The following is a 16,823-nucleotide window of genomic DNA, read 5'->3' as shown; positions in this document are numbered from 1 at the left end:
CATTTCTGTATCCTAGGTCTGTCCACCTGGTCCCAGCATTCCAGATCTCGACATCGGAGGACTTCGTGTTCCAGACATGAAGATCGAAAACCTTCTGAGGTATGGAATTTGATTTGCATTTTGTTACATCTGTCAAATACAAACCCGTATACATGTTCTGATAATGGATCCATTTATTCTGATTTGCATTTTCTTTTCTTTTTGCTACATTTTAGCTGGCACCTGCCCCCTACCCCCCCCTTTTTTTTTTATTTGCCAGGAGATTAGGGAGTTCAGCTGTTGGCACAGCCACTGCCAGCACCAGTTTTTGTCTGTGAATTTTGTTACAGTCTGACATCCATTCAACATAGAGGTGGAGTCTTTCTTCTGGTATTTTAGCCATCAGGGTTTCTTTGTAGCTTGATTTGTGAACAGTGAAAATTTACATTAGGTGCATTTATTTCATAGTTGGTACTGGGTCTTGGTATGTGATCTTTGCTAAAGTGCTTGTCAAACTAGAAGTCTGCTTCCTGACAGTTCTGTCTTGCATTGTGCTTTGAGGAAATCCTACCAAGGGAGATATAAATCTTTGAACTTCCCAGGATGGATCAACTGTTGGTAACACATAAATGCGATCCAGTTCTTTGGAAATATTCTTGCTGAATCTCCCTATCTTCAGGCAAATACTACACTGCGGACTTTGTAGAGGCTGCAAAGAAAGCATTGGCTTCGGGAGATGGAATTTTTTCGTTTAACTTACTTGCCCAATACATGTATTTCTGATGCATTAGTGAGTGATTGGTGTTGAGAAAAAACATGCTTTATTAATCTCCCCAACGACAGTGTACCTAAGTCCCAGAGAAGAGTTTTCACAAGAAGAATCCTATTCATTGTTCAGTGTGAACTACAACTAGTACTGGTGTTTTCCAATCTTCTTTTTTGATTGTTGGCTGTTAAGGTGGATGTGGAGACCCCTGGTGAATTTATTCTTGCTGGTGATAGCCTTGCTTTCCTTAGTTATCTTTTGTACATCCTTTAGAAGTAGCACCTTAGACCCAGTTTTGAGAACTACCTCATGGAAGGCTATGAAGAAATAATCTGAGATAATTACAAATCTTGCTGTTGTTTTTTGCATGCTTCTGTTTTCTCCTCTCCCTTTCCTTGCATTTGTTTGTCAGAATCTTTTCAGTTTTGTGCTGTTCTCTTGTTTTCTCAGCCTGGATGGACTTCTCATATACTTCCCTTCAGCTTTGTTCCACAGTCTTTTGCCTCCTCTCCCTTTCTCTCTCCCTCCCTCCGTTTGCATTGTCTCTGGTCGCCACAGCACACTATTCTGATAATAAGTGTGCTGGCAGAAAAGTGACACTTGCTAAACTCCCCGGGTGAAATCCTGGTCTCGTTGACGTTGGCAAAATTCCCATTGACTTCAGCGTGGCCAGGGTTTCACCCTTTAGCTTTGAAGTATTCAGTGCTTCTGAGAGCCAGCACTTCTGTAAGCTCTGCTTTGCTCTGGGCAGTCTGATTGCATCAGAAATCAGAGCAGAAAGAATGGTGTCACAGGGCCACTGGCCTGGGAAGGAGTTTCTTGGCTGTCAGGTGCTGCATTAGCTTTGCTTTTGAGGGAGTTTTACGACAAATTTATCTGAGAGCCTGAGTTACTTTGGCTTTCAGATTGAGCAAGTTTTGCGTCCCATTTATATTTTTAGTTGTCTTCTCATTTGACATTTGATTGCTTTAATTCAAATTGCTTCGAAGTACAGAGTCCCCTGGCCAGCTGTGCTTGTTTGTTTTTTGTGAGCCAGTTTACTTTGTGGCTTATTTTTCATTTCTTGATTGGAGCCTCACAGGACTTGTAATTTGATTGTTTAAAACATCTCATTATATTTCATTACCTGCATTCACCCTTTCCTTCATATGGTAATTTCTTTCTTTATTTTTTAACGTTGTCAGTTTTTCTGAACATGTCAAGACAAATGTTAAGAAAAACGTCATGATTCTATGCTATTTTTATGACAAAACCAGAGTGAAAACGGAAACAGACTGAGACAGAAGTGGGATGGTATGCGTGTGTTGGGAGGGAGGAGAGGTTTCATGATGTGCAGTGTGGTAAGGGAAATCACACTTTGAAATATTCTCAAAAGTATAATTAACCATCAGGTTCACTGTTTCCCTAAAATGCTTCCCAAAATTGTAGGGAATCTATTGAGATTTCAGGTGTGTGAATAGTGTATGACAGAAATTGCTGTGCTGGGGAGGCCTGCCTAATTAGCACTCTGTATAGATCTGGTTCTTCCTCAGCCATACGCAACAGTTGGCTGGAGCTACCGTAAAACAGCCAGTGTCACCATTGGTTTGGGACTGGGTAGGAGATGGGAGGTTGTGTCACTTTGCCCCATTAGCAGCCCCATAAGAGTATCTAGGAGCACTGCCCTGATAATCTGTCTTTTCCTTTGTAACTCTGCAAGGTGGGGCTGGGTGGGTGTTGACTCTGTCTACCACAAACTGAGAAGTCTGCAGGGGAACTTCTCTTAAGATGTTACCTACCTTTTCCTTGTCCCTATTGGTGGTGCTTATTTTCTGTCACTTGCTTGCTTTTTAACCCTTTCCTTTGAATGTGGCATTAGGTAGTTAAACATTTGTGGTTGTGGAGGTGAGGAGTGCTGAGTGCAGTTCCTGTAGTCTATAGCAGCCTTGCCTTTCGGGGAGAGCTGGAATATGTGTAAACAAGTACAGGCTTGTAGTTCTGATGCCTGTGATAGCACTCTCTGCTTTCTGCAGTGCTGACAGGCAGTGGCAAACCAGGCTGAAGCTGCCAAAACAGTACCACAGCATGCCGGCTACAAGAGTGAATCCGTTTTTATTTAATTCTGTGGCTTGTTGAAGACAGCATCGCTGCTTGTTTATGGCTGCTAACCCAAAAGTTGCCAAACAGCCTGCTTATTTTAGAGGTGGATGCCTTTGCAAAGGCAAAGTAAAATTATAGCTATGATGCAGAGATGTCTGTAGCTGATTGAAGAACAAGCACCTGTGCGGAACCTGGAGTTTCCACCAGAATTTCAGTTTGGGTCTTATTTTATTTGGGTTATTATTTTAAATACTTGCACAAAGAGTCATCTCCTTAGAATTTCCTCTTGCGGCTGGTCATGGTAGAGTCACGCCTTGATTTCTACCACAGGGAATTTTTTTATTAGTCAGAGCTCCAATAATTTAAAAAACCCAAAAAACCTTGGAGCAAAAATGAATCTTCCTTGTGCTGCTGTTTTGGGACGCAAAGCTCCTGCAGCTTTTATTGCCGCCAAAACGGAAGAAGAAGTGGGTAACACCTTTTAGCATCATGTCTCCAGTGCAGGGGGAGTGCCAGGACTTGCAGTGGAGTTAGCTGGAAGTCATTCTGTCAGTATTTGCACCTTCAGCCACCCTTTTCCCTGCGATGAAGCTAAACTTCTGTCCTGCAGTGGGCTGGGTTAGTTCACTGTTGATACAGTGACCTTGTTACACACTGTGCTCCATGGTTACCCTGAAGCTGTGAATCATAGAGTGTAAATATCAAATGTCAGTGTCTCTATTTTTCTCTCTTGGTCACTCTCTTTGCAGGTGTTCAGAACGGACCTGATCACTGCCATGAAGTTACATGACTCCTTCCAGCTGAACCCTGATGAATACTATGTGCTGGCAGACCCCTGGAGGCAGGAGTGGGAAAAGGGAGTTCAGGTGCCAGTTAGCCCAGGGACCATCCCAGAACCAGTAGCCAGGTATAGTTTGGAGGAATGTAAACAAATACACATACGTTTATGCTAGCAGCTTACGTCTACGTTGCCTTGGCTTCTTGAGCTTTACTCCACGGTGTCTAGGTAGAAAGGTCTTGGTTCTCAGAGACAAAGAGCAACCTACCTCAGCTTTTTGAATGGTTGGAGAGGTCAAGACTTAGGCCTGTTCTGCCTGAGTTGAAATATGAATGTCAGAGAATCATTTTTGGCATTACATTAGGATGGAGTGTGATGACAGAATCTTAAAAATAGCTTCTATTTTTAAGCCCAGACTTGACCTCACTCAGCATTGCTGGGAGAGCCCTTGTCTGATGCTTCTTGTGCTTAGTTCCAAGCCAAAGGTTCCTTTCAAGGAACAGTTAGACAAGCCAGATTTAAGGGCTAGAGAAAACACAGCATTTATTTTGGTTTCATGTTATTTTTTTGGTTGTTTCATTTACTAACTTAGGAAATTGTTTGTTGTACAACATTTCAGCTGTTTTAAGAGCCATCCAGACATGCATGTAACTAAATACATTAATGTGAGATTTTCTAGCTCTTACCCAAGAAACCCTTATTTTCCTTACCTTGTTTGTTACACTTAGGTATTGCCTTCTGTTTCAAATTAAATAGTACAGTTGTAAGGGCGGGAGCGTGCTGCAGCCCATCTATCTATTTTATGCTTAGTTGGGATTGGAGTTGGAGAAAGTGAGAAGAACAAGGATTATTGCCATTTAATCATACTAGATCTCTTTGCTGGCCCATAAGGTGTTACCAAATGACCCACCAGTGCTGGTGGGGCCAGAACAGCCCACTCTCTGATATACAGCAAAATATTCTGGGTAACGCTACACTGCTTCTGTTCGGTCTGCATCTGCCAGCTTTAACCTTGGAGTTGGGGGACTACAGGAATGTTTGTTAGCACTTTTTGTGTTCTGTGCAGCAACCTGCAGCCCCACTAGGTCTGTATAATGAGGAACTTATCCGCGCATCAGGTAAAACCCATTCCTTCCTTCTCCTTCTGAAGGATTGGATCTGGAGCTCCAAGGAGAACTCGGCATTTTCCTCGCTGCTGTGCAGTTTAGAACATGGGAGCATACCGTTTCCCTGCAGTGCTCGTAGCCTGCTCCACACTGACCTCACCCAATCCCTGCATAAATGCACACACGCAGTACATGTGTGCTCACATTGTCTTCTCCTCACTGCTTTCTTTTTCAAGCATCTCCCAAGGCTACAGGAGGGCCAGGAGACCTGTGGACTTTAGCAGAGGGAGACCTTCCAGGGAGGTGGTTTGGTGGCTATATCACTCACTTCGGAGAGAGCTTTTCTCTGCCAATGGCCAACAGAGATGTTGCTCCAAATTTAAGATATTAAGGGAGATAGGGAAAGAAGGCACCCACAGTTGTAGGTATCATCACGGGAGGCACCGCTCTTTTTTAGCTGCTGAGCTATCTTGTACGGTCCTACTGGTGAGCACCTGGGGGTCAGAGTGGCCCTCTGATGCCTGATTATTATCCTGTTTGCTCTCTCACAAAACACTTTGAGAGCCCTGCCGTGGTGGTGCTGGAGTGCTAGAACTGTTCTGTGCCTAACTTTGGGAGGGGAGGGAGATGTTCTGTAAATTGAATCAGCAATAGTCAAATAGTAGCTGGTGTAGAACAGAAGCAAAATACAGTACAGATAGCCGATGCTAATGAGGTACATATAGAGAATAAAAGGTTTTGGCCTTGTAGGAACTGGTCAGGGCAGCAAGAGTAGGTTCAGAGGGGTGGGGAAAGGAGTGAGTCTGTGTGGTGATTCAGTGTAAGCATGTGGTCAGACGGATAATTCAGTTGGATGTGTTTTTTGGTATGTAGTAAGTGTTGCTTTTTTTTTACTTCTTTCTATCACAGCAATAAAGAGATGAAGGGGTTTGTTTTGAAGCCAAACTACCTGTGCTTATTTCTTCTCTGCCACTACAGTGGTATTTAGACAGCATGTGCAGAGTGCTGCCCAGAGGTTATGATTTCCACATGGAGAGGTACTCAGGAAGGAATTTATGGTACAGAAGATTCGGAGAGCAGTGCCCAGTTTAAAGTAAATTCTCTATGAGATGTGGTAGTCTGTAATATTTTAATACTGTGCAGTGTGACCAGGAAGAGTTTGGGCAGTGCAGTTAGGCTGGCAAGGTCATTCAGATTCGTATTCTTCCACAGTCCCCTTCTGCACCTCAGCAGCCCCAAATTCAGCATTTGGCTCTTGCCCACCATTTCTCAGATTGTTGTCTGAAATAAGCTCGATGAGGGGAAGATTTAGGGCTGTGCAGGAGACTGAAATAGGTAGAGGATTTACTGAGATCTATGTGTGCAGATACAGTAGTGGCAGATCAGGGTCTTCTGATAGGAGGAGGAGTTAACACGTTGGACCTCAGGTGGGAGCAAAATAGGGTGGAGGGTGTCCTGCTTGTTGTGGAGCTTAGGCTGGTCCCAGCAGAAAGTGGTGTCTACACCGAGTGGTGCTATCTCCTCCCTTGTAGCACTAGAGCACCAAAGAAATCATCAGCACTGGTGCTGCAGGAGGCAGTCGTTTTGGCCGCGTGGCCTGTCGCTCCTGGAGGTACCAGCGTTACGTTATGAAGTGGGTTTCATCCAAACTGAATGTCAGCGTGTGCAGATAACTAAGAGAAGGTGCAATGTCCTCTACTGAGAGAACTGCACTGCAGGTGGACTCACAGAGTTATCTTGCTGTTTGGAGGCAAGTCACCAGCTTGCTGGTTAGAATGACTGCTGTCCTTTGTGAATTGGGTGGTTTTGCTCCCAGCTCCTGGCTTTGCAAAGTTGCGGCATTGCAGGAATCTGACCTAGAACAAGTTATGTGCTGTAGGTACTTTACCGTTTCTTGAACCAATGCCTGTGGTCGAACAAAATTTCAGTTGCCTTGCAGCTAAAATATGCTTCCATGGTTGGTTGTTGGCCAACTGGAGCCTCCAAAACCTGAGACAAGGTAGTTTCGGCAGCGGCTGATTAATATTTGCGCTTTGCCCAGCATGACATTAGTGATTGTGAAAGAGGAAATGCAGACCCAGGATGCCAGAGCTTGGATCTGCTTGGGTAAGTGAAGGTGAAACCAGTGCAAATTACAGATTCTCTGTGGAAGGGTTTTCTGAATTTCACAAAGATGGCAATTCTGTAGCTACACACACACACGTAGAAAAAAAAAATCAGAAGAAACATACTGTAAGAAAGAAAACTTCAAACGTAGCAGGAAATACTACTTTTTTCCTTGAATTGTCTTGGTCTTGGTATCGTAGTTGAACAGATTGATTTAAAAAAAGTCTTAAAACAGAGTTTAATATCTGTGTGTATGGCAGCTATCGCCACATAAATACAGTGTTCCTGCTCTAGCTTTAAACAAGCGTGAATTTCAGGTAAGAGTAAGCACAGCTCTATCCTCTAATCTTATTTATCCTCTAATTTTGTTTAGAATTCTGGTAATGCATTGGGTTTCTAGACAACTCCAATTAATTTCTTATAATACCGCCATTCCGTTACGGAAATCCACAGTACTGTTTTCTCTTCCCATCTCAGTGGTGCGAGATGATTGCTTAGATGGTTAGGTGATTGCTGGTGATTGTTAGTCACTAGAATGAGGCATTTTGTATTCTCTAGAAACGTGTCTTTCAGTAACCCAGCATACCTGACGTCTGCTTGTCTGTTTGTTTTAGGATTGTGTCTGAGACGAAAGCTGTCACGTTTACGCGTCCCAGGAAGTATATTGTTTCATCAGGTTCGGAGCCTCCAGAGTTGGGCTATGTTGACATTCGAACCTTAGCAGACAGCGTGTGTCGCTACGATCTCAATGATGTGGATGTAGCATGGTTGCAACTTGCCAATGAAGAATTCAAAGAAATGGGTGAGCAATGAGTGCTTGTGTTTTTGTTGCTTTTTTTTTTTTTAAAGCTGGCAATCTTAAGAATAATTTTAGGGAGCAGCTGTGGGAAGAGATGATAGAGGTATGAAGAGATAGTAATCATATGAGTTGGGGTAGCCACGGGAAACCAGACCTGATACGATTAAGCCCTAAGATATATGCTTTCGTAACTGCTGAGCTGTATCTGCTTAGACCAAGTCAGAATCTGGCCACATGTTTTTTTTCTCTGCTGCTTTCCATTTCATGAGGGAATTCTCACAAAGTTCCCATTTTGCCATCAAGGTCCTTGAAGAGAACATCAGAGAGACCATTCAGGTAGTTTTTCCAGTTAGTCCTTTTTTATATTTTTTTATTTTTCTCTGCGTCACATATCCGTATCATCTTTTTAGCTAGTGGTGTTCAGTGTGAAGAAGGTAGACAAGGAGTCTTGGGAGCTTTAGAGAACCTTTGCGAGCTGAATTGCCCAGGGAATGAGACAGTAAGGAATTCCTGGAGTGATTTATTGGAGGAACTCCCAAAACTTACTGTGACCGTGTGCTTTAGTTCTGAAGCAGGAGAAGGAGCTGTCCCAAGGGGTGCGACTGTTCTCTTTTCTACAGGATGGCTTGTGTGTGGGAAGGGGCAGGGGAGCAGGGCAAGAACAGGAACATTTCTTTGGTAGGGTGTGTGCTTCATGAGAGGATTTCAATGGAATTGAAGATGTAAGTCAGCACAGAACTTTCACCACGTTGTTTAGATAAGAGAAAAGGTGCTGTGCCAGATGGAGGAGGTTTGGACATGTTGGTGAACACTGTTGGTTTTTGTTTTAGCATTGTGGCAGTTCCCTGCTTCGGGTTACAGTTCACTTACATGGGTTTTACCTGGCTGTAGCCCATACGTGGCATGGCTCAAGACCTGGTAAACCACAAACTGACCATTTATAACTCTCTAAAAAAGTTTCTCCTCTTTAAACTCACGTATGGAAGAAACAGGTGACCGAGCCTTGAACTGGTCTCTTACCCAAGCCTTTTTTCCGGATCTCAAGTCAGGCCTGCTCAGGTTTAGTGTTGGGCTTAGATGATTTCAAACCAGTTCATGATTCAAGAGTTTAGATTACCTTTCCAGTTATCTTCAGGAAAACAGCAGCAGCAAGTCCCCTTAGCTTTCTTCAAAGAAAAATTAAAAATACTTTTTATGACTTGTAATTGATACCCGTCTCTCCAATATAGGTAATCCCCTCTGTCTGTCTTTTGCCAAAACCAGAGGAGGGCTACCACAGTATTACGCTGGGGGGTGAATAGCATTAGTGATAAAGCACACAAGAGGGGCTCTTCATCGTGCAGATTTGTACCTGTGCACGAAGCCCTGCGGCAGCCATTCTGCTACACCAACATAAGTACACGTTGCACATGAAACACGGAACAGCTAGAATTTGGCAGATCTGATCTTTGATGATCTGTTTTGGGTAGTTTCTTGTAGTTGGTTTGCTCTAAATCTTTATCCACTCAGTTTTGCTGTACGCAGAGGGAAGGAAATGCTCCTGTCAGTACCAGGCAGTACATTGTGGGTCTTGAAATGCGTACCTGGGTGCTCTATCAGACACTGCACTCTACAGATACCATTAATGGGCATTTGAAAAGTGAAATATTTCCTGATCTGCAGTTGTAGTACTTCCTTGATGCTGTCCCTGCAGCTATGAATTCCCTGTGCTTGCTTTGATACCTGTTGGAGTGCTTCAGGTACTAAAAATGTATATTCAGTCTTTACAAGAATGAATGTAAACTTTTGAACGGAAGCCACAGTCCCTTGATTCCCTTTTTTTTAACCCTTATAAATGCATAGTCAATGACATATCTCTAAGCATTTTTTATAAAGTGATAGCAATCATGAGGTCAGAAGTTAGTTGCAAACTGGTCTAAAACCTGCCATCATCTGCTTCGCTGGCGCAGTATTTCTGGGCTGCAGGTCAAAATTCACTCACTCTCATCAGCAGGATTTTGGATGTTCCCTCTCACTACCTTTCAGCTGCTCAGTTTGGGTAGTACGGGATGCATTGACCTCTGCTGCAAGGGTTTACCTGTCAGTAAGGGAAGCTGGAAGTACTTTTGTAGAGTGTTTGTCTTCTGATCTGGGGGAGCTAGAGAGGTTTTCTTCTTCTTCATTTTGTGGAATTTGTGGCTCAGTTATTCACAGGGAGAGCCAAAGGAAGGATTTTCTTGTTAAAACACACATTGTGAGGTTGCCATCTTCTGTACGTCACAGTAAACGTTAGGTATTGGGAACTAGACTAAAAGCAGGATATCCTAAGCCCTACGCTTCATTGTAGTGATTTAAGCATATGGAAATCTTGTGCTAAACTGATTTTGCAAGAGGAAAATGATTGTTTGCAGTAGCGTAGCTGTCTTGGTTTCACAGGTGTTTGTGTGGCATGATTTTGTGGTAAAGGTTTGTGTAGTACCAACTTGGAAGCATTACAGCCAGCTCCTTGTCATGGCAAGTGAGAGATGGAAGCCAGTGGGGGAAGCACTGTGCCCTTTTTTGATACTTTTCTTGCTGCTTCTATGATAGATATTTTTTCAGGTCTATAATAGTAATTTAATATAATTAACAATTTTGAATTAGAGATTACTATAATGTAATCAGCCTGTAGCTGTGGTGTCATGAATAATTTTCTGATGGATGCTGTTTGAAAAGACCAAATCCCAGATTTGATGTTGCATTTATTACAACTGTGTTTGTCCCTTTTTAAAACAAAGTAATTTATTGGTGTAGCAGGGTCTGATGAAGACTTTGGTTGGGGTTGCACCCTGTTGGGTTGGAACTTGTAAAAAACCAACAACTGTTTTTAGAAACTGCAAGTTTGCTACAAGTATCATAGCAGATTTTGTCATTAATTTCCGCCCTCTAGTCCCATCACTTTTGGTTCAAAACACTCTCAAATCTTTCACCAAAGAGTCAACATCGGGGTTGCAAAATTGAAGCAAAAGCCATAGACAGTACTGTCCTAAAAGGAAAAATGAGAACAAGACCAGGAAGCCAAAATCAGTTTATGAAAGTTTCTCTCAGGATTTTGAAAGATTGGTTTGGATACTCCGCTTCTATTAGTTTAATACAATTATAAGATGACTTTGACTTTTTTTTTTTACAGTTTCCCTAGTTTATGCTGGAATAGGCGTGATTGTCTAGGAATGACATGTGTACATGTGGGGGTTGGCTGTATCTACTCAGGTGTTCAAAAAGAAGCTGGAGTTGTGTGGCGGTGGTTATCACTCTTTCCTTTAAATAAGTAACAACTCCTGTTTCCCAGGGATGCCTGAGCTGGATGAGTACACGATGGAAAGGGTCATAGAGGAGTTTGAACAACGATGCTATGATAACATGAATCACGCTATCGAGACAGAAGAAGGACTTGGGATTGAATATGATGAAGATGTTGTCTGTGACGTCTGTCAGTCTCCAGATGGAGAAGACGGCAACGAAATGGTGTTTTGTGACAAATGCAATATTTGTGTGCACCAGGTACGGCGGCCAGGGCACAGCGGGGGAGCATAGGGGTGGCGGCAGAAACTTTTCCAAACCATTAAAGATAACAGGTTGGATTTTTTCCAGTGACAGACATTGATCTGTTAAGTTCACCATTGAGCGGTGGGATGAATTGAGAAATCATGTAATTGAGAAGGAGAATTGTTACATGTAATTCTAGAAATGTCATGCTTCATTCCAGAAAGTGGTATTGAGTCTGTGCGGAGTAAGTTACAAGGTGAGGAATAGCCTCCCCAAAACATACACGTCTGATTGTTGTACATTCTCACCTGGTCACTTCTCTTGCTGTATTCTTTTCCTCTCTTTCTGCACACTTCTGGGGCTAACACACCTTTAGTATCAGCAACTAAGGCTCAGCAGAGAGGGGAAAAAGGAACTTTCAGGCAATCAGTAGGGACACAGGTAGGATTTATTACAGTTTTTTTAATTTAACGGAGAACCTACTGACCTGAGCTGAGCTAACGAAGCACTATTAGGTGCCACCTTTCTGTGGCAGTTAAGAAGTCTTCTTAGCATGAAAGAACAGATAAATTTTAGCATATCTGTTTCCGTGGATGCTTCCTACTGTGGCAGATGCCTTCCTATCAGCCTGTCCTTCCTTCCCAGCTTTAAGAAGTTTGCTTTGTCATTCAGTGTTCGGAAAACTGTGTTGTCCGATGAGCAAGAATGGCATTTTCTTGCATGTTTTACTTAAATCATTTGTACTAATGATAAAGAAATACGCCTATGGCAGCTGTAAGGTACAAATGGCTATCTTGCAAGATACTCAAGAGTAAAGTGGATGTTTTTAGACCTGTAGCAGTTCTTTGATCCTTAGTCTCTGATGACATAAAATCTGAAACTTAAGAGGTTTAAAATTTGGTTGGAGATCTCCATAAAGATACAATCTTCTGAAAAAAGTGATCGTAGTTAGTTGCTGTTCTGCACTTTTCCCTCTGAATAAGAAGTAAACCCCAATGCTTTGGAATAACATTGAGTATTGCACAGCAGAGCTCTTGAATTTGTGGTTCTTGCCTTTTGAATTAGATACAGTCCAGTTCCTGTTACTTGTAGTCTTTGTGGTACTGAACTTCATCCTACTCGCTGCTGGCAGGGTTGTCTGTCGGGAGTCCCCTTGCTCTTTGGGCTGGTAAACACATTCTTCATTTTCCCAACTGAAGTGGGCAGTGGTTTTTTGCATAACCGCTGGTGATGACTTGTGCTTCTTTCACTGAAAGATCTTTCGGGGAATGAATGGGTAATGTGGTTGGCCAAGTTTATGAAAGCATCCTGAGGTCCTGCACAAGCTAATGTTTCTATCGTGTTAGAAATTCCATAAAGAACATTTTGAGAGTTGTGAGAGGCTACGTGTAAACAGCTAAAAAGTAACAGAAATGCATGTCGTTTCCTTTGTTTTCTTTCCCTTTTGTGTAAATGGGAATACAGGCATGTTACGGGATCCTGAAGGTGCCGGAAGGCAGCTGGCTGTGCAGGACCTGCGCGCTTGGCGTTCAGCCCAAGTGTTTGCTGTGTCCCAAGAAGGGTGGTGCCATGAAGCCGACCCGGAGTGGCACCAAGTGGGTCCACGTTAGCTGTGCTCTGTGGATTCCAGAGGTAGGTGCCAATCATCTGGGAGTTCAGGGCTGCAGTGATTCTGGGAGAGAAGGAATCTGTTGAAAACATTGTTCAACCTAGCGCGTGTTGCTACACTGAGTGTAGCATATATATGGTACTTCTTAGGAAGACAGTACAAAAGATTTTCAATTAGATGTGAAGTCTGGCAGGATGAAGCATCATCTGTAAATAAAGTAATTACATTCCCTTTGTGAACCAAAACTAGGCCTCAAAAAATTAGGCCTTTGCTGCTGGCAAAGCTCATTTAACAAGCACACAAAGTACCGTTTTATTGTGTAAACGGAACATTAAAGGTGAATCAGGAAGGTTTGGATGTGACAGTGAGAATTCCTGTGGGTTCTCATAATCAAAATACTCATCCTGTATGATAGTTTTAAATTGGAGGGCTTCACCTTGAAACTGTTTTGTTCATGCAGTGAGGAACTGATTTTTTAAAAAAGGAATTTTTTAATTTCTGTATAAACTGAGGAACTTGGAACATGCTAATTTTGCATATGCACACAAGGAATTTGATTTCTTTGATAAAATTGTTTCCCTTTTCAGTTAACAGTGTAATAGTCACTCTGTGTTTTTTAACCTTTTTTCTCTTAGGTGAGCATTGGAAGCCCCGAAAAAATGGAGCCCATTACAAAGGTTTCTCACATTCCCAGCAGTAGATGGGCTCTGGTGTGCAGCCTTTGTAATGAAAAAGTTGGAGCATCTATACAGGTAATTTAATTGCACAAATGTCCGTGTGTTTTGTTTTGTCAGCTTTTAGTAGATACACAAAATGTGTATCTGCAGTAAACTTTCTTTGATTTCCTTGTTGTTACTATGGACTTAATTGCACACAAAGTGCTTTTGAATGTTAGTGTGCTCTTACTTTCTAGTAAAAGGTTAATAATAATAGCCAGGTCATCCCATAAGACTTCCTAATTTGTCGATATGCTCATATGTTTATTAGCACAATGAAATAAATGTTGAGTAGAGGAAGAAAACTGTATTTCTGTGATGTACCACATGCAAAAACGAAGCTTGAATGCTGAAAGCTTCTGTGCTGAAACCTATCTGCTAGTCCCTATTTAGGACTTCTAAGAGAAGTAGGATACCTGAATTTTTAAGGTGCTGAGCATGCCCAGCTCTCAGTGAAGTGAACACCTTCACATTGATGATAAAGCTAGTTGTAGCTTTCAGTTTCTAATTTTGGGTACTACTTAACATTGGACTGTTTTGGCTGTAACTATTTTTTCTGTAACTGTTTTATTGTTGGTCCAGCTTTTAAGTTGCTGAGGAGAATATCTGATCATTTAATATTAGGCTTTTTGAGCAGTAGGAAAGAAACAGATTGTTTGACTGGTCTGATCTGAGATTCAAGCAAGCCACAAGCTGAGGAAATGAGCCCCATTTCCTCCACTGGTTGTGGGTAGATTCTGGAGCTCTTGGTGTTTCTAAGGGGTAAAAAAACCTCCTGGGTGTGAGTTTCGCAGTTCACATGGCTGTCGCAGCAGTGCCGCGTTATCGTTCTGACTTCGGGTACTCACTTGAGCTCAGCGATGATGACTGCCCGAAACAGCGAGATGGGCAGAATCAAAACAAATGTCTAGTCTTCATAGTTCCAAAAAGAATTGATTTCTGTATGCAGTAAATAATTAAACTGTAAAGCCAGAACTATAAAGCCGTTTGCTTCTTACCAACAACTCACATTTTGGGCCAGTGCTAGTTTGTCTCATTGCATACTTCTGAAAGTCCCTCTGCAGTTTCAATTGGATTTGGATTCAGCCTTTCTCCCCGTAGCCTGTGAATCCTTGCTGTTCAATAACTGAACTGATCTGCACCAGCGCATTTCAGACTGGACACTGTGGTTTCACGTGCATATTTATATTGGGTGGTTATTGTGGTAAGGTTCTTCACCTTCAAAGTGCTTCATATACTTCAGCACAAGGATCCTCAGAAAGCTCCCCGAGACAGATAGGAAGATATTACCGTCTCATAAGAAGTCTGCAGAAGTGGAGCTCTTTCTGTTTTGTGGCTAGCCTAATGTTACAGGAGCCGTGGTGGTAAGACCAGCATTAAGACACAGAAATTTCTGAAGTCCTACACTTTTTTAAAATTAGGTTTTATCCATTTCCTTTTTTCCTCTGCTCTGAGTCATTTGATGAGGTTGCCAGAAAAAGTTGTAAAACAGCAATGCAGCAGTAGTTCCAGTGAAACCTATCAGTCCGTTTCCGTTTGAGGAATGTATAAAATAATAAATGTTAAGCAGAGAAAATAAATCTGTCCACAGCATATAAATTTGCAATCGTAATACCTCCTTGCAGAGCTGTCCCCTTCCTCTTGGCCGCTGTTTCATAGTTGAAACTGTTTTGTCCATTCTCCAGACCTGTTCTGAGGGGTAACTTACAGCAGTTTAAGTTGAACACTTGAGTATTTATGTATGTTAGTGTACAGGGGAGAGGGGAGTGTCCTTCCGTGTTTCTTCTGCTACCACCTCTCCTCTTCTAGTGACGACACAGGATGACATACAGGCACGACGGCTGCCACTTCAGACAGTTCTACATTTGAAATTATGGGGGAGAGACAAAAAATTACAGTTTTGCCTGACGTTTTATAGGAGTTGTGTAAATCTCGGTATCATTAAAGCTAGCAGTGAGAAAGATTTAGATCTGTGCTGTGAAATTTTATACAGCAGAGAAGAACATTATACAAAGCCACTGCAATAGAAAGGAAGTAGCATTAACTGGATGAACTGAGAGAGAGAGATCCTCCAGAGATGTTATGAGATGTGCACAACAATTAGAAAAGCTGGCAGCTGGAAGTACGCGTCAGGCCGGGCAGAGCGCAGCTGCAATACGCTGGGAAAACCGAGACTGCATATTCTCCCAGGTTCAGCAGATTTCCTTCCAATGAGACAGGCTTTCCCCTCTTCTCCCAATAAAACATTAGCTGTGCTAACAGCTGATTATTCTCAACGATAGGAGCTTGGACACCATGGCTAAAGTACTCTTCTGTACTGTTTGGTGTTCCCGTTGGGCTGCTTTTGCCCTCTTCGTTAGTAAGAGAGGAAAGGGCAAAAGATGCTTTGGTATTTTTTAATTCCTTTTATATGTTGATTTTATTAAAGAATGTTCATTTGAAACTTCTGCAGTTTAAACTCTGTTGTACCTTTATATGCCATCTGGCTGCTGAGTCAACCTGAGCAGGAAAACCCAGAGGAGAAAGATACTTGGCTTCTTTACAAAGTACTGTATAAACATCCCAGTGCAATGCATTTCTCTTTAAGGTTAGATGACTTGGGTTAAGCATATTTTGTTTCCTCCTAGTTAATAGCACTAATATTCATTTCCACTTTAAATTCTTTTCACTGGAGGCAGACGTGTGAATTGATACAAATGCATATGTATGCGTGTGTGTATATACATACATATATATATTTAAACCTTTCAGTTTGTGGCTGGCAATAGTTATGACAGTGTTTTGCAAGAGAAAGTTACATATAATTGAAATGAAGTGCTAAATCAGCTGAACGAGTGCCCATCACTCCATGACGGCTGGGTTCACTGGGAGGGAAGAAAAATGTCAAAAAATAGAATTTCCTGTTCTCCTCATCCCCCAGGTGAAGTGAAGGCTGTAGTCAGTGAAGTAGTGATTGACAGTGATTTAATATTTGACGTTATAAAATCGGGTAACGGGGAAAAAAATTCCCCTTGGTTGAGGCCTTTTGGGTAGCCTGGGTCCAGGTGCTGGGAAAGACTTTTAATTAAAACTACGAGACTGGCCTGGAGCCACCGAGATCTTTTTCCCCTTTCTCATGCTGGCACAGTCAGAGGGGGAATGTTTTCCTTTGTGTAACGCTGCCTTAACGTGAGCGGCTCCGGTGACAGCAAGAACGCTCCTCTTGTGCATTTGCTGGTTATTGAATAGCGTGCTTGGGCTAGGGAGGGGTTAACCACTCCTGTCCCACTGGGCCACTTGATCATTGCCTGGCCTGAAAGCACTAAATCGTAAACCTAATTAAGAGAGAGCAAGAAAGTACATGCAGCTTAGAAGCAGAGCGGGTAGCAGGGTTGTTCTTCC

General features: G+C 42.4%; 1 protein-coding gene across 11 annotated transcripts in view; it reads left to right on the top strand.

Moving 5' to 3' along the window:
* The window catches only part of JADE1 (jade family PHD finger 1), a 51,555-nt gene that overhangs the window by 28,389 nt on the left and 6,343 nt on the right, over positions 1-16,823 (top strand). For 8 of the 11 annotated variants that reach the window (XM_075150150.1, XM_075150144.1, XM_075150147.1 and 5 more), the window contains exons 3-8: positions 17-99; positions 3,574-3,731; positions 7,429-7,616; positions 10,921-11,132; positions 12,582-12,749; positions 13,362-13,478. In XM_075150150.1, coding sequence (XP_075006251.1) covers positions 17-99; positions 3,574-3,731; positions 7,429-7,616; positions 10,921-11,132; positions 12,582-12,749; positions 13,362-13,478 — 926 coding nt within the window. Of the gene's footprint in view, positions 1-16; positions 100-1,929; positions 2,039-3,573; positions 3,732-7,428; positions 7,617-10,920; positions 11,133-12,581; positions 12,750-13,361; positions 13,479-16,823 lie in introns of those variants that run through there. The other 3 variants (XM_075150153.1, XM_075150152.1, XM_075150151.1) reach the window with 2 other exon arrangements.

This window comes from Calonectris borealis, chromosome 4 (genome assembly GCF_964195595.1).
Source record: "Calonectris borealis chromosome 4, bCalBor7.hap1.2, whole genome shotgun sequence".
Classification (NCBI taxonomy): Eukaryota; Metazoa; Chordata; class Aves; order Procellariiformes; family Procellariidae; genus Calonectris; species Calonectris borealis.
This window is presented reverse-complemented; position numbering and strand designations above follow the sequence as displayed.